The following is a 16690-nucleotide window of genomic DNA, read 5'->3' on the forward strand; positions in this document are numbered from 1 at the left end:
CCCGGGCTGGTGTGTGGAGCCAGCCACGCGGGCCCGTCTGTCCTCCGTGCCCTGAGTGGGCGCAGATGAGAGAGGGCGCGGTTGCTCCGTCCGCTTTTCTCCCCTCTCGCCCCCGTGCGGGGAGCCGTCCAGCGGGGCCTGGCTGGACTGAGCCCGTGCCGGACACGGTGCTCAGTTGCCGTCCTGGAGGGCCCAGAGGATTGCTCGAGGTGTGCCCACCAGGCCCCTCCCCTGAGACAGGGGGCTGGCTGGGTGCCGTCAGGCTCTTTCTTGGCTCCCCCTGGAACCCGGAGGTGGCCCTTGCCTGGTTCCTGGATCCTTTCACTTCCCCTTCCTCGTCGCCTTGCCGTGTGGAAGGGAAGGGCCGCTCTTAGCCCGCCAGCCCTGGCCAAGGAGGGGAACCCACTTGGAGGGTGGGGTGGCACCAAGGCCTTGCGCGGCCCAACGCACAAGGGGGGACGGCGCGCCCTCGCCCTGGCCCCGGTGCCACCAGTTTCCCTTGGTCGGGATTCTTTGTGGCCTAGGCAGGCAGGCGCCCATGCTGTCTCCGCACTGACCTAGGCACCCACCCACACGAGGCGTCGGGAGGTGTGGGGCCGGGAGAACATTTCTCTGCCTGGTTTCCTAGGCGGAGGCAGGTGTGTTGTCGGCAAAGACCCTCACTCAGGCCAAGTGTGTGATGTCTCTTCTTCTTCCGCAGACGCCGAGCCCGGCACCCGGGAACCTGTTCCGGACGTGCCGCTCCCAACCATGACTCCCAGCACCGAGGCTGACCATGACCACGACCACGACCACGACCACGACCACGACCACGACCACGGTAGGGGCCCGTGTGCCTTGTGTCCTCTGCCCCTGGGAGCCCGCTGGGCTGCCGGGGCTCCTTGAGCGAGAACGGGCTTTCCTATTGCCTCCGGGACCGGGAAGGTGTCGCCATGCGATTCCTTGTCCCGAAACGCTGGCCTGTGCTCTGGAGCTGCGGGGACGTCCTCGGGGCTCTGCCCGGGAAGGATGTGCTCCCTGGGGAGAGAGGGGCCGCGGTGCGAGTCAGGCGCTCCGAGACGGGGCCGTGTGTCCTCCCGGGTTCTCTGGTTGGCTGCACGCTGCCTGGGCCTGTCCGCAGGTTGTCCGTTTCTCTGCGTGGTGGTCTGCTAAGCCGTGCGGGAGGGGCGTAGGCTTCCCCGCCCCCCACGTCTGCTCCCGCCATGACCCACCCCGGGGGTCTGGTGCAGCACGCCCAGCCCGCATGCCTGGCGTTGCCACGGAGGCTGCGAGTGCAGAAGCCTCATGGGACCCGGCGTGGAGTGCCCCACTGCCCCTGGTGGCCCAGTGTGCGCAGCGGACTTAGGCGCGGGCACGCTGGGCTCCGCGAGGATGGTGCTCTGTGCCTCTGCCTCTCCTGAGACGTCCTTGCCTTCCTCTTGGCGTTGGCTGGTCTCCGAGCTCCCGGGACAGCGTCCAGGAGGCGTGGCCGCTGCCTGAGGACAAGTCCTCGATGTGCCCTCTGACGCTGGCACGAGCGTGTTCTGGACCCGTGCCGTGCCCCCAGGCAGCTGGGGAGTTGTCTGCCGTGTAGTCCGGCGGGCCACCAGGAGAATCTGACCCAGTGTCCTGGATGGGCCAGTTCCCAGTCGTGCGCTCGTGGCCCAGACCAGACCCGGGCTGGTGTGTGGAGCCAGCCACGCGGGCCCGTCTGTCCTCCGTGCCCTGAGTGGGCGCAGATGAGAGAGGGCGCGGTTGCTCCGTCCGCTTTTCTCCCCTCTCGCCCCCGTGCGGGGAGCCGTCCGGCGGGGCCTGGCTGGACTGAGCCCGTGCCGGACACGGTGCTCAGTTGCCGTCCTGGAGGGCCCAGAGGATTGCTCGAGGTGTGCCCACCAGGCCCCTCCTCTGAGACAGGGGGCTGGCTGGGTGCCGTCAGGCTCTTTCTTGGCTGCCCCTGGAACCCGGAGGTGGCCCTTGCCTGGTTCCTGGATCCTTTCACTTCCCCTTCCTCGTCGCCTTGCCGTGTGGAAGGGAAGGGCCGCTCTTAGCCCGCCAGCCCTGGCCAAGGAGGGGAACCCACTTGGAGGGTGGGGTGGCACCAAGGCCTTGCGCGGCCCAACGCACAAGGGGGGACGGCGCGCCCTCGCCCTGGCCCCGGTGCCACCAGTTTCCCTTGGTCGGGATTCTTTGTGGCCTAGGCAGGCAGGCGCCCATGCTGTCTCCGCACTGACCTAGGCACCCACCCACATGAGGCGTCGGGAGGTGTGGGGCCGGGAGAACATTTCTCTGCCTGGTTTCCTAGGCGGAGGCAGGTGTGTTGTCGGCAAAGACCCTCACTCAGGCCAAGTGTGTGATGTCTCTTCTTCTTCCGCAGACGCCGAGCCCGGCACCCGGGAACCTGTTCCGGACGTGCCGCTCCCAACCATGACTCCCAGCACCGAGGCTGACCATGACCACGACCACGACCACGACCACGACCACGACCACGGTAGGGGCCCGTGTGCCTTGTGTCCTCTGCCCCTGGGAGCCCGCTGGGCTGCCGGGGCTCCTTGAGCGAGAACGGGCTTTCCTATTGCCTCCGGGACCGGGAAGGTGTCGCCATGCGATTCCTTGTCCCGAAACGCTGGCCTGTGCTCTGGAGCTGCGGGGACGTCCTCGGGGCTCTGCCCGGGAAGGATGTGCTCCCTGGGGAGAGAGGGGCCGCGGTGCGAGTCAGGCGCTCCGAGACGGGGCCGTGTGTCCTCCCGGGTTCTCTGGTTGGCTGCACGCTGCCTGGGCCTGTCCGCAGGTTGTCCGTTTCTCTGCGTGGTGGTCTGCTAAGCCGTGCGGGAGGGGCGTAGGCTTCCCCGCCCCCCACGTCTGCTCCCGCCATGACCCACCCCGGGGGTCTGGTGCAGCACGCCCAGCCCGCATGCCTGGCGTTGCCACGGAGGCTGCGAGTGCAGAAGCCTCATGGGACCCGGCGTGGAGTGCCCCACTGCCCCTGGTGGCCCAGTGTGCGCAGCGGACTTAGGCGCGGGCACGCTGGGCTCCGCGAGGATGGTGCTCTGTGCCTCTGCCTCTCCTGAGACGTCCTTGCCTTCCTCTTGGCGTTGGCTGGTCTCCGAGCTCCCGGGACAGCGTCCAGGAGGCGTGGCCGCTGCCTGAGGACAAGTCCTCGATGTGCCCTCTGACGCTGGCACGAGCGTGTTCTGGACCCGTGCCGTGCCCCCAGGCAGCTGGGGAGTTGTCTGCCGTGTAGTCCGGCGGGCCACCAGGAGAATCTGACCCAGTGTCCTGGATGGGCCAGTTCCCAGTCGTGCGCTCGTGGCCCAGACCAGACCCGGGCTGGTGTGTGGAGCCAGCCACGCGGGCCCGTCTGTCCTCCGTGCCCTGAGTGGGCGCAGATGAGAGAGGGCGCGGTTGCTCCGTCCGCTTTTCTCCCCTCTCGCCCCCGTGCGGGGAGCCGTCCGGCGGGGCCTGGCTGGACTGAGCCCGTGCCGGACACGGTGCTCAGTTGCCGTCCTGGAGGGCCCAGAGGATTGCTCGAGGTGTGCCCACCAGGCCCCTCCTCTGAGACAGGGGGCTGGCTGGGTGCCGTCAGGCTCTTTCTTGGCTGCCCCTGGAACCCGGAGGTGGCCCTTGCCTGGTTCCTGGATCCTTTCACTTCCCCTTCCTCGTCGCCTTGCCGTGTGGAAGGGAAGGGCCGCTCTTAGCCCGCCAGCCCTGGCCAAGGAGGGGAACCCACTTGGAGGGTGGGGTGGCACCAAGGCCTTGCGCGGCCCAACGCACAAGGGGGGACGGCGCGCCCTCGCCCTGGCCCCGGTGCCACCAGTTTCCCTTGGTCGGGATTCTTTGTGGCCTAGGCAGGCAGGCGCCCATGCTGTCTCCGCACTGACCTAGGCACCCACCCACATGAGGCGTCGGGAGGTGTGGGGCCGGGAGAACATTTCTCTGCCTGGTTTCCTAGGCGGAGGCAGGTGTGTTGTCGGCAAAGACCCTCACTCAGGCCAAGTGTGTGATGTCTCTTCTTCTTCCGCAGACGCCGAGCCCGGCACCCGGGAACCTGTTCCGGATGTGCCGCTCCCAACCATGACTCCCAGCACCGAGGCTGACCACGACCACGACCACGACCACGACCACGACCACGACCACGGTAGGGGCCCGTGTGCCTTGTGTCCTCTGCCCCTGGGAGCCCGCTGGGCTGCCGGGGCTCCTTGAGCGAGAACGGGCTTTCCTATTGCCTCCGGGACCGGGAAGGTGTCGCCATGCGATTCCTTGTCCCGAAACGCTGGCCTGTGCTCTGGAGCTGCGGGGACGTCCTCGGGGCTCTGCCTGGGAAGGATGTGCTCCCTGGGGAGAGAGGGGCCGCGGTGCGAGTCAGGCGCTCCGAGACGGGGCCGTGTGTCCTCCCGGGTTCTCTGGTTGGCTGCACGCTGCCTGGGCCTGTCCGCAGGTTGTCCGTTTCTCTGCGTGGTGGTCTGCTAAGCCGTGCGGGAGGGGCGTAGGCTTCCCCGCCCCCCACGTCTGCTCCCGCCATGACCCACCCCGGGGGTCTGGTGCAGCACGCCCAGCCCGCATGCCTGGCGTTGCCACGGAGGCTGCGAGTGCAGAAGCCTCATGGGACCCGGCGTGGAGTGCCCCACTGCCCCTGGTGGCCCAGTGTGCGCAGCGGACTTAGGCGCGGGCACGCTGGGCTCCGCGAGGATGGTGCTCTGTGCCTCTGCCTCTCCTGAGACGTCCTTGCCTTCCTCTTGGCGTTGGCTGGTCTCCGAGCTCCCGGGACAGCGTCCAGGAGGCGTGGCCGCTGCCTGAGGACAAGTCCTCGATGTGCCCTCTGACGCTGGCACGAGCGTGTTCTGGACCCGTGCCGTGCCCCCAGGCAGCTGGGGAGTTGTCTGCCGTGTAGTCCGGCGGGCCACCAGGAGAATCTGACCCAGTGTCCTGGATGGGCCAGTTCCCAGTCGTGCGCTCGTGGCCCAGACCAGACCCGGGCTGGTGTGTGGAGCCAGCCACGCGGGCCCGTCTGTCCTCCGTGCCCTGAGTGGGCGCAGATGAGAGAGGGCGCGGTTGCTCCGTCCGCTTTTCTCCCCTCTCGCCCCCGTGCGGGGAGCCGTCCAGCGGGGCCTGGCTGGACTGAGCCCGTGCCGGACACGGTGCTCAGTTGCCGTCCTGGAGGGCCCAGAGGATTGCTCGAGGTGTGCCCACCAGGCCCCTCCCCTGAGACAGGGGGCTGGCTGGGTGCCGTCACGTTCTTTCTTGGCTGCCCCTGGAACCCGGAGGTGGCCCTTGCCTGGTTCCTGGATCCTTTCACTTCCCCTTCCTCGTCGCCTTGCCGTGTGGAAGGGAAGGGCCGCTCTTAGCCCGCCAGCCCTGGCCAAGGAGGGGAACCCACTTGGAGGGTGGGGTGGCACCAAGGCCTTGCGCGGCCCAACGCACAAGGGGGGACGGCGCGCCCTCGCCCTGGCCCCGGTGCCACCAGTTTCCCTTGGTCGGGATTCTTTGTGGCCTAGGCAGGCAGGCGCCCATGCTGTCTCCGCACTGACCTAGGCACCCACCCACATGAGGCGTCGGGAGGTGTGGGGCCGGGAGAACATTTCTCTGCCTGGTTTCCTAGGCGGAGGCAGGTGTGTTGTCGGCAAAGACCCTCACTCAGGCCAAGTGTGTGATGTCTCTTCTTCTTCCGCAGACGCCGAGCCCGGCACCCGGGAACCTGTTCCGGACGTGCCGCTCCCAACCATGACTCCCAGCACCGAGGCTGACCACGACCACGACCACGACCACGACCACGACCACGACCACGGTAGGGGCCCGTGTGCCTTGTGTCCTCTGCCCCTGGGAGCCCGCTGGGCTGCCGGGGCTTCTTGAGCGAGAACGGGCTTTCCTATTGCCTCCGGGACCGGGAAGGTGTCGCCATGCGATTCCTTGTCCCGAAACGCTGGCCTGTGCTCTGGAGCTGCGGGGACGTCCTCGGGGCTCTGCCCGGGAAGGATGTGCTCCCTGGGGAGAGAGGGGCCGCGGTGCGAGTCAGGCGCTCCGAGACGGGGCCGTGTGTCCTCCCGGGTTCTCTGGTTGGCTGCACGCTGCCTGGGCCTGTCCGCAGGTTGTCCGTTTCTCTGCGTGGTGGTCTGCTAAGCCGTGCGGGAGGGGCGTAGGCTTCCCTGCCCCCCACGTCTGCTCCCGCCATGACCCACCCCGGGGGTCTGGTGCAGCACGCCCAGCCCGCATGCCTGGCGTTGCCACGGAGGCTGCGAGTGCAGAAGCCTCATGGGACCCGGCGTGGAGTGCCCCACTGCCCCTGGTGGCCCAGTGTGCGCAGCGGACTTAGGCGCGGGCACGCTGGGCTCCGCGAGGATGGTGCTCTGTGCCTCTGCCTCTCCTGAGACGTCCTTGCCTTCCTCTTGGCGTTGGCTGGTCTCCGAGCTCCCGGGACAGCGTCCAGGAGGCGTGGCCGCTGCCTGAGGACAAGTCCTCGATGTGCCCTCTGACGCTGGCACGAGCGTGTTCTGGACCCGTGCCGTGCCCCCAGGCAGCTGGGGAGTTGTCTGCCGTGTAGTCCGGCGGGCCACCAGGAGAATCTGACCCAGTGTCCTGGATGGGCCAGTTCCCAGTCGTGCGCTCGTGGCCCAGACCAGACCCGGGCTGGTGTGTGGAGCCAGCCACGCGGGCCCGTCTGTCCTCCGTGCCCTGAGTGGGCGCAGATGAGAGAGGGCGCGGTTGCTCCGTCCGCTTTTCTCCCCTCTCGCCCCCGTGCGGGGAGCCGTCCAGCGGGGCCTGGCTGGACTGAGCCCGTGCCGGACACGGTGCTCAGTTGCCGTCCTGGAGGGCCCAGAGGATTGCTCGAGGTGTGCCCACCAGGCCCCTCCCCTGAGACAGGGGGCTGGGTGCCGTCAGGCTCTTTCTTGGCTCCCCCTGGAACCCGGAGGTGGCCCTTGCCTGGTTCCTGGATCCTTTCACTTCCCCTTCCTCGTCGCCTTGCCGTGTGGAAGGGAAGGGCCGCTCTTAGCCCGCCAGCCCTGGCCAAGGAGGGGAACCCACTTGGAGGGTGGGGTGGCACCAAGGCCTTGCGCGGCCCAACGCACAAGGGGGGACGGCGCGCCCTCGCCCTGGCCCCGGTGCCACCAGTTTCCCTTGGTCGGGATTCTTTGTGGCCTAGGCAGGCAGGCGCCCATGCTGTCTCCGCACTGACCTAGGCACCCACCCACATGAGGCGTCGGGAGGTGTGGGGCCGGGAGAACATTTCTCTGCCTGGTTTCCTAGGCGGAGGCAGGTGTGTTGTCGGCAAAGACCCTCACTCAGGCCAAGTGTGTGATGTCTCTTCTTCTTCCGCAGACGCCGAGCCCGGCACCCGGGAACCTGTTCCGGACGTGCCGCTCCCAACCATGACTCCCAGCACCGAGGCTGACCATGACCACGACCACGACCACGACCACGACCACGACCACGACCACGGTAGGGGCCCGTGTGCCTTGTGTCCTCTGCCCCTGGGAGCCCGCTGGGCTGCCGGGGCTCCTTGAGCGAGAACGGGCTTTCCTATTGCCTCCGGGACCGGGAAGGTGTCGCCATGCGATTCCTTGTCCCGAAACGCTGGCCTGTGCTCTGGAGCTGCGGGGACGTCCTCGGGGCTCTGCCCGGGAAGGATGTGCTCCCTGGGGAGAGAGGGGCCGCGGTGCGAGTCAGGCGCTCCGAGACGGGGCCGTGTGTCCTCCCGGGTTCTCTGGTTGGCTGCACGCTGCCTGGGCCTGTCCGCAGGTTGTCCGTTTCTCTGCGTGGTGGTCTGCTAAGCCGTGCGGGAGGGGCGTAGGCTTCCCCGCCCCCCACGTCTGCTCCCGCCATGACCCACCCCGGGGGTCTGGTGCAGCACGCCCAGCCCGCATGCCTGGCGTTGCCACGGAGGCTGCGAGTGCAGAAGCCTCATGGGACCCGGCGTGGAGTGCCCCACTGCCCCTGGTGGCCCAGTGTGCGCAGCGGACTTAGGCGCGGGCACGCTGGGCTCCGCGAGGATGGTGCTCTGTGCCTCTGCCTCTCCTGAGACGTCCTTGCCTTCCTCTTGGCGTTGGCTGGTCTCCGAGCTCCCGGGACAGCGTCCAGGAGGCGTGGCCGCTGCCTGAGGACAAGTCCTCGATGTGCCCTCTGACGCTGGCACGAGCGTGTTCTGGACCCGTGCCGTGCCCCCAGGCAGCTGGGGAGTTGTCTGCCGTGTAGTCCGGCGGGCCACCAGGAGAATCTGACCCAGTGTCCTGGATGGGCCAGTTCCCAGTCGTGCGCTCGTGGCCCAGACCAGACCCGGGCTGGTGTGTGGAGCCAGCCACGCGGGCCCGTCTGTCCTCCGTGCCCTGAGTGGGCGCAGATGAGAGAGGGCGCGGTTGCTCCGTCCGCTTTTCTCCCCTCTCGCCCCCGTGCGGGGAGCCGTCCAGCAGGGCCTGGCTGGACTGAGCCCGTGCCGGACACGGTGCTCAGTTGCCGTCCTGGAGGGCCCAGAGGATTGCTCGAGGTGTGCCCACCAGGCCCCTCCCCTGAGACAGGGGGCTGGCTGGGTGCCGTCAGGTTCTTTCTTGGCTGCCCCTGGAACCCGGAGGTGGCCCTTGCCTGGTTCCTGGATCCTTTCACTTCCCCTTCCTCGTCGCCTTGCCGTGTGGAAGGGAAGGGCCGCTCTTAGCCCGCCAGCCCTGGCCAAGGAGGGGAACCCACTTGGAGGGTGGGGTGGCACCAAGGCCTTGCGCGGCCCAACGCACAAGGGGGGACGGCGCGCCCTCGCCCTGGCCCCGGTGCCACCAGTTTCCCTTGGTCGGGATTCTTTGTGGCCTAGGCAGGCAGGCGCCCATGCTGTCTCCGCACTGACCTAGGCACCCACCCACACGAGGCGTCGGGAGGTGTGGGGCCGGGAGAACATTTCTCTGCCTGGTTTCCTAGGCGGAGGCAGGTGTGTTGTCGGCAAAGACCCTCACTCAGGCCAAGTGTGTGATGTCTCTTCTTCTTCCGCAGACGCCGAGCCCGGCACCCGGGAACCTGTTCCGGACGTGCCGCTCCCAACCATGACTCCCAGCACCGAGGCTGACCATGACCACGACCACGACCACGACCACGACCACGACCACGACCACGGTAGGGGCCCGTGTGCCTTGTGTCCTCTGCCCCTGGGAGCCCGCTGGGCTGCCGGGGCTCCTTGAGCGAGAACGGGCTTTCCTATTGCCTCCGGGACCGGGAAGGTGTCGCCATGCGATTCCTTGTCCCGAAACGCTGGCCTGTGCTCTGGAGCTGCGGGGACGTCCTCGGGGCTCTGCCCGGGAAGGATGTGCTCCCTGGGGAGAGAGGGGCCGCGGTGCGAGTCAGGCGCTCCGAGACGGGGCCGTGTGTCCTCCCGGGTTCTCTGGTTGGCTGCACGCTGCCTGGGCCTGTCCGCAGGTTGTCCGTTTCTCTGCGTGGTGGTCTGCTAAGCCGTGCGGGAGGGGCGTAGGCTTCCCCGCCCCCCACGTCTGCTCCCGCCATGACCCACCCCGGGGGTCTGGTGCAGCACGCCCAGCCCGCATGCCTGGCGTTGCCACGGAGGCTGCGAGTGCAGAAGCCTCATGGGACCCGGCGTGGAGTGCCCCACTGCCCCTGGTGGCCCAGTGTGCGCAGCGGACTTAGGCGCGGGCACGCTGGGCTCCGCGAGGATGGTGCTCTGTGCCTCTGCCTCTCCTGAGACGTCCTTGCCTTCCTCTTGGCGTTGGCTGGTCTCCGAGCTCCCGGGACAGCGTCCAGGAGGCGTGGCCGCTGCCTGAGGACAAGTCCTCGATGTGCCCTCTGACGCTGGCACGAGCGTGTTCTGGACCCGTGCCGTGCCCCCAGGCAGCTGGGGAGTTGTCTGCCGTGTAGTCCGGCGGGCCACCAGGAGAATCTGACCCAGTGTCCTGGATGGGCCAGTTCCCAGTCGTGCGCTCGTGGCCCAGACCAGACCCGGGCTGGTGTGTGGAGCCAGCCACGCGGGCCCGTCTGTCCTCCGTGCCCTGAGTGGGCGCAGATGAGAGAGGGCGCGGTTGCTCCGTCCGCTTTTCTCCCCTCTCGCCCCCGTGCGGGGAGCCGTCCAGCGGGGCCTGGCTGGACTGAGCCCGTGCCGGACACGGTGCTCAGTTGCCGTCCTGGAGGGCCCAGAGGATTGCTCGAGGTGTGCCCACCAGGCCCCTCCCCTGAGACAGGGGGCTGGCTGGGTGCCGTCAGGTTCTTTCTTGGCTGCCCCTGGAACCCGGAGGTGGCCCTTGCCTGGTTCCTGGATCCTTTCACTTCCCCTTCCTCGTCGCCTTGCCGTGTGGAAGGGAAGGGCCGCTCTTAGCCCGCCAGCCCTGGCCAAGGAGGGGAACCCACTTGGAGGGTGGGGTGGCACCAAGGCCTTGCGCGGCCCAACGCACAAGGGGGGACGGCACGCCCTCGCCCTGGCCCCGGTGCCACCAGTTTCCCTTGGTCGGGATTCTTTGTGGCCTAGGCAGGCAGGCGCCCATGCTGTCTCCGCACTGACCTAGGCACCCACCCACATGAGGCGTCGGGAGGTGTGGGGCCGGGAGAACATTTCTCTGCCTGGTTTCCTAGGCGGAGGCAGGTGTGTTGTCGGCAAAGACCCTCACTCAGGCCAAGTGTGTGATGTCTCTTCTTCTTCCGCAGACGCCGAGCCCGGCACCCGGGAACCTGTTCCGGACGTGCCGCTCCCAACCATGACTCCCAGCACCGAGGCTGACCATGACCACGACCACGACCACGACCACGACCACGACCACGACCACGGTAGGGGCCCGTGTGCCTTGTGTCCTCTGCCCCTGGGAGCCCGCTGGGCTGCCGGGGCTCCTTGAGCGAGAACGGGCTTTCCTATTGCCTCCGGGACCGGGAAGGTGTCGCCATGCGATTCCTTGTCCCGAAACGCTGGCCTGTGCTCTGGAGCTGCGGGGACGTCCTCGGGGCTCTGCCCGGGAAGGATGTGCTCCCTGGGGAGAGAGGGGCCGCGGTGCGAGTCAGGCGCTCCGAGACGGGGCCGTGTGTCCTCCCGGGTTCTCTGGTTGGCTGCACGCTGCCTGGGCCTGTCCGCAGGTTGTCCGTTTCTCTGCGTGGTGGTCTGCTAAGCCGTGCGGGAGGGGCGTAGGCTTCCCCGCCCCCCACGTCTGCTCCCGCCATGACCCACCCCGGGGGTCTGGTGCAGCACGCCCAGCCCGCATGCCTGGCGTTGCCACGGAGGCTGCGAGTGCAGAAGCCTCATGGGACCCGGCGTGGAGTGCCCCACTGCCCCTGGTGGCCCAGTGTGCGCAGCGGACTTAGGCGCGGGCACGCTGGGCTCCGCGAGGATGGTGCTCTGTGCCTCTGCCTCTCCTGAGACGTCCTTGCCTTCCTCTTGGCGTTGGCTGGTCTCCGAGCTCCCGGGACAGCGTCCAGGAGGCGTGGCCGCTGCCTGAGGACAAGTCCTCGATGTGCCCTCTGACGCTGGCACGAGCGTGTTCTGGACCCGTGCCGTGCCCCCAGGCAGCTGGGGAGTTGTCTGCCGTGTAGTCCGGCGGGCCACCAGGAGAATCTGACCCAGTGTCCTGGATGGGCCAGTTCCCAGTCGTGCGCTCGTGGCCCAGACCAGACCCGGGCTGGTGTGTGGAGCCAGCCACGCGGGCCCGTCTGTCCTCCGTGCCCTGAGTGGGCGCAGATGAGAGAGGGCGCGGTTGCTCCGTCCGCTTTTCTCCCCTCTCGCCCCCGTGCGGGGAGCCGTCCAGCGGGGCCTGGCTGGACTGAGCCCGTGCCGGACACGGTGCTCAGTTGCCGTCCTGGAGGGCCCAGAGGATTGCTCGAGGTGTGCCCACCAGGCCCCTCCCCTGAGACAGGGGGCTGGCTGGGTGCCGTCAGGTTCTTTCTTGGCTGCCCCTGGAACCCGGAGGTGGCCCTTGCCTGGTTCCTGGATCCTTTCACTTCCCCTTCCTCGTCGCCTTGCCGTGTGGAAGGGAAGGGCCGCTCTTAGCCCGCCAGCCCTGGCCAAGGAGGGGAACCCACTTGGAGGGTGGGGTGGCACCAAGGCCTTGCGCGGCCCAACGCACAAGGGGGGACGGCGCGCCCTCGCCCTGGCCCCGGTGCCACCAGTTTCCCTTGGTCGGGATTCTTTGTGGCCTAGGCAGGCAGGCGCCCATGCTGTCTCCGCACTGACCTAGGCACCCACCCACATGAGGCGTCGGGAGGTGTGGGGCCGGGAGAACATTTCTCTGCCTGGTTTCCTAGGCGGAGGCAGGTGTGTTGTCGGCAAAGACCCTCACTCAGGCCAAGTGTGTGATGTCTCTTCTTCTTCCGCAGACGCCGAGCCCGGCACCCGGGAACCTGTTCCGGACGTGCCGCTCCCAACCATGACTCCCAGCACCGAGGCTGACCATGACCACGACCACGACCACGACCACGACCACGACCACGACCACGACCACGGTAGGGGCCCGTGTGCCTTGTGTCCTCTGCCCCTGGGAGCCCGCTGGGCTGCCGGGGCTCCTTGAGCGAGAACGGGCTTTCCTATTGCCTCCGGGACCGGGAAGGTGTCGCCATGCGATTCCTTGTCCCGAAACGCTGGCCTGTGCTCTGGAGCTGCGGGGACGTCCTCGGGGCTCTGCCCGGGAAGGATGTGCTCCCTGGGGAGAGAGGGGCCGCGGTGCGAGTCAGGCGCTCCGAGACGGGGCCGTGTGTCCTCCCGGGTTCTCTGGTTGGCTGCACGCTGCCTGGGCCTGTCCGCAGGTTGTCCGTTTCTCTGCGTGGTGGTCTGCTAAGCCGTGCGGGAGGGGCGTAGGCTTCCCCGCCCCCCACGTCTGCTCCCGCCATGACCCACCCCGGGGGTCTGGTGCAGCACGCCCAGCCCGCATGCCTGGCGTTGCCACGGAGGCTGCGAGTGCAGAAGCCTCATGGGACCCGGCGTGGAGTGCCCCACTGCCCCTGGTGGCCCAGTGTGCGCAGCGGACTTAGGCGCGGGCACGCTGGGCTCCGCGAGGATGGTGCTCTGTGCCTCTGCCTCTCCTGAGACGTCCTTGCCTTCCTCTTGGCGTTGGCTGGTCTCCGAGCTCCCGGGACAGCGTCCAGGAGGCGTGGCCGCTGCCTGAGGACAAGTCCTCGATGTGCCCTCTGACGCTGGCACGAGCGTGTTCTGGACCCGTGCCGTGCCCCCAGGCAGCTGGGGAGTTGTCTGCCGTGTAGTCCGGCGGGCCACCAGGAGAATCTGACCCAGTGTCCTGGATGGGCCAGTTCCCAGTCGTGCGCTCGTGGCCCAGACCAGACCCGGGCTGGTGTGTGGAGCCAGCCACGCGGGCCCGTCTGTCCTCCGTGCCCTGAGTGGGCGCAGATGAGAGAGGGCGCGGTTGCTCCGTCCGCTTTTCTCCCCTCTCGCCCCCGTGCGGGGAGCCGTCCAGCGGGGCCTGGCTGGACTGAGCCCGTGCCGGACACGGTGCTCAGTTGCCGTCCTGGAGGGCCCAGAGGATTGCTCGAGGTGTGCCCACCAGGCCCCTCCCCTGAGACAGGGGGCTGGCTGGGTGCCGTCAGGTTCTTTCTTGGCTGCCCCTGGAACCCGGAGGTGGCCCTTGCCTGGTTCCTGGATCCTTTCACTTCCCCTTCCTCGTCGCCTTGCCGTGTGGAAGGGAAGGGCCGCTCTTAGCCCGCCAGCCCTGGCCAAGGAGGGGAACCCACTTGGAGGGTGGGGTGGCACCAAGGCCTTGCGCGGCCCAACGCACAAGGGGGGACGGCGCGCCCTCGCCCTGGCCCCGGTGCCACCAGTTTCCCTTGGTCGGGATTCTTTGTGGCCTAGGCAGGCAGGCGCCCATGCTGTCTCCGCACTGACCTAGGCACCCACCCACATGAGGCGTCGGGAGGTGTGGGGCCGGGAGAACATTTCTCTGCCTGGTTTCCTAGGCGGAGGCAGGTGTGTTGTCGGCAAAGACCCTCACTCAGGCCAAGTGTGTGATGTCTCTTCTTCTTCCGCAGATGCCGAGCCCGGCACCCGGGAACCTGTTCCGGACGTGCCGCTCCCAACCATGACTCCCAGCACCGAGGCTGACCACGACCACGACCACGACCACGACCACGACCACGGTAGGGGCCCGTGTGCCTTGTGTCCTCTGCCCCTGGGAGCCCGCTGGGCTGCCGGGGCTCCTTGAGCGAGAACGGGCTTTCCTATTGCCTCCGGGACCGGGAAGGTGTCGCCATGCGATTCCTTGTCCCGAAACGCTGGCCTGTGCTCTGGAGCTGCGGGGACGTCCTCGGGGCTCTGCCCGGGAAGGATGTGCTCCCTGGGGAGAGAGGGGCCGCGGTGCGAGTCAGGCACTCCGAGACGGGGCCGTGTGTCCTCCCGGGTTCTCTGGTTGGCTGCACGCTGCCTGGGCCTGTCCGCAGGTTGTCCGTTTCTCTGCGTGGTGGTCTGCTAAGCCGTGTGGGAGGGGCGTAGGCTTCCCCGCCCCCCACGTCTGCTCCCGCCATGACCCACCCCGGGGGTCTGGTGCAGCACGCCCAGCCCGCATGCCTGGCGTTGCCACGGAGGCTGCGAGTGCAGAAGCCTCATGGGACCCGGCGTGGAGTGCCCCACTGCCCCTGGTGGCCCAGTGTGCGCAGCGGACTTAGGCGCGGGCACGCTGGGCTCCGCGAGGATGGTGCTCTGTGCCTCTGCCTCTCCTGAGACGTCCTTGCCTTCCTCTTGGTGTTGGCTGGTCTCCGAGCTCCCGGGACAGCGTCCAGGAGGCGTGGCCGCTGCCTGAGGACAAGTCCTCGATGTGCCCTCTGACGCTGGCACGAGCGTGTTCTGGACCCGTGCCGTGCCCCCAGGCAGCTGGGGAGTTGTCTGCCGTGTAGTCCGGCGGGCCACCAGGAGAATCTGACCCAGTGTCCTGGATGGGCCAGTTCCCAGTCGTGCGCTCGTGGCCCAGACCAGACCCGGGCTGGTGTGTGGAGCCAGCCACGCGGGCCCGTCTGTCCTCCGTGCCCTGAGTGGGCGCAGATGAGAGAGGGTGCGGTTGCTCCGTCCGCTTTTCTCCCTTCTCGCCCCCGTGCGGGGAGCCGTCCAGCGGGGCCTGGCTGGACTGAGCCCGTGCCGGACACGGTGCTCAGTTGCCGTCCTGGAGGGCCCAGAGGATTGCTCGAGGTGTGCCCACCAGGCCCCTCCCCTGAGACAGGGGGCTGGCTGGGTGCCGTCAGGTTCTTTCTTGGCTGCCCCTGGAACCCGGAGGTGGCCCTTGCCTGGTTCCTGGATCCTTTCACTTCCCCTTCCTCGTCGCCTTGCCGTGTGGAAGGGAAGGGCCGCTCTTAGCCCGCCAGCCCTGGCCAAGGAGGGGAACCCACTTGGAGGGTGGGGTGGCACCAAGGCCTTGCGCGGCCCAACGCACAAGGGGGTACGGCGCGCCCTCGCCCTGGCCCCGGTGCCACCAGTTTCCCTTGGTCGGGATTCTTTGTGGCCTAGGCAGGCAGGCGCCCATGCTGTCTCCGCACTGACCTAGGCACCCACCCACATGAGGCGTCGGGAGGTGTGGGGCCGGGAGAACATTTCTCTGCCTGGTTTCCTAGGCGGAGGCAGGTGTGTTGTCGGCAAAGACCCTCACTCAGGCCAAGTGTGTGATGTCTCTTCTTCTTCCGCAGACGCCGAGCCCGGCACCCGGGAACCTGTTCCGGACGTGCCGCTCCCAACCATGACTCCCAGCACCGAGGCTGACCACGACCACGACCACGACCACGACCACGACCACGGTAGGGGCCCGTGTGCCTTGTGTCCTCTGCCCCTGGGAGCCCGCTGGGCTGCCGGGGCTCCTTGAGCGAGAACGGGCTTTCCTATTGCCTCCGGGACCGGGAAGGTGTCGCCATGCGATTCCTTGTCCCGAAACGCTGGCCTGTGCTCTGGAGCTGCGGGGACGTCCTCGGGGCTCTGCCCGGGAAGGATGTGCTCCCTGGGGAGAGAGGGGCCGCGGTGCGAGTCAGGCGCTCCGAGACGGGGCCGTGTGTCCTCCCGGGTTCTCTGGTTGGCTGCACGCTGCCTGGGCCTGTCCGCAGGTTGTCCGTTTCTCTGCGTGGTGGTCTGCTAAGCCGTGCGGGAGGGGCGTAGGCTTCCCCGCCCCCCACGTCTGCTCCCGCCATGACCCACCCCGGGGGTCTGGTGCAGCACGCCCAGCCCGCATGCCTGGCGTTGCCACGGAGGCTGCGAGTGCAGAAGCCTCATGGGACCCGGCGTGGAGTGCCCCACTGCCCCTGGTGGCCCAGTGTGCGCAGCGGACTTAGGCGCGGGCACGCTGGGCTCCGCGAGGATGGTGCTCTGTGCCTCTGCCTCTCCTGAGACGTCCTTGCCTTCCTCTTGGCGTTGGCTGGTCTCCGAGCTCCCGGGACAGCGTCCAGGAGGCGTGGCCGCTGCCTGAGGACAAGTCCTCGATGTGCCCTCTGACGCTGGCACGAGCGTGTTCTGGACCCGTGCCGTGCCCCCAGGCAGCTGGGGAGTTGTCTGCCGTGTAGTCCGGCGGGCCACCAGGAGAATCTGACCCAGTGTCCTGGATGGGCCAGTTCCCAGTCGTGCGCTCGTGGCCCAGACCAGACCCGGGCTGGTGTGTGGAGCCAGCCACGCGGGCCCGTCTGTCCTCCGTGCCCTGAGTGGGCGCAGATGAGAGAGGGCGCGGTTGCTCCGTCCGCTTTTCTCCCCTCTCGCCCCCGTGCGGGGAGCCGTCCAGCGGGGCCTGGCTGGACTGAGCCCGTGCCGGACACGGTGCTCAGTTGCCGTCCTGGAGGGCCCAGAGGA

At 68.3% G+C, this 16690-nt stretch overlaps 3 protein-coding genes across 4 annotated transcripts; all 3 read left to right on the top strand.

The window, feature by feature from the left end:
• Positions 1–347: 347 nt before the first annotated feature.
• LOC138843296 (protein catecholamines up-like) lies at positions 348–4417 on the top strand. 2 transcript variants are annotated; one of them, XM_070047104.1, is made up of 2 exons: positions 348–820; positions 4001–4417. In XM_070047104.1, exons 1-2 carry the CDS (start codon positions 751–753, stop codon positions 4177–4179), a joined length of 249 nt encoding a protein of 82 aa, XP_069903205.1. In that variant the 5' UTR covers positions 348–750; the 3' UTR covers positions 4180–4417. The 2 variants fall into 2 exon arrangements, with proteins under 2 accessions (XP_069903205.1, XP_069903204.1); XM_070047103.1 differs by lacking the exon at positions 4001–4417 and adding an exon at positions 2354–2617 and having other exon boundaries at positions 386–820.
• Positions 4418–7166: 2749 nt separating this feature from the next.
• Positions 7167–9218, top strand: LOC138843297 (protein catecholamines up-like). The gene is made up of 2 exons (XM_070047105.1): positions 7167–7410; positions 8944–9218. Exons 1-2 carry the CDS (start codon positions 7341–7343, stop codon positions 9126–9128), a joined length of 255 nt encoding a protein of 84 aa, XP_069903206.1. The 5' UTR covers positions 7167–7340; the 3' UTR covers positions 9129–9218.
• An 805-nt stretch (positions 9219–10023) lies between these two features.
• Positions 10024–14277, top strand: LOC138843298 (zinc transporter ZIP10-like). Its single transcript, XM_070047106.1, has 3 exons — positions 10024–10716; positions 12250–12375; positions 13909–14277. Exons 1-3 carry the CDS (start codon positions 10470–10472, stop codon positions 14079–14081), a joined length of 546 nt encoding a protein of 181 aa, XP_069903207.1. The 5' UTR covers positions 10024–10469; the 3' UTR covers positions 14082–14277.
• Positions 14278–16690: the final 2413 nt, after the last annotated feature.

Source organism: Oryctolagus cuniculus, chromosome 8 (assembly GCF_964237555.1).
Source record: "Oryctolagus cuniculus chromosome 8, mOryCun1.1, whole genome shotgun sequence".
NCBI lineage: Eukaryota > Metazoa > Chordata > Mammalia > Lagomorpha > Leporidae > Oryctolagus > Oryctolagus cuniculus.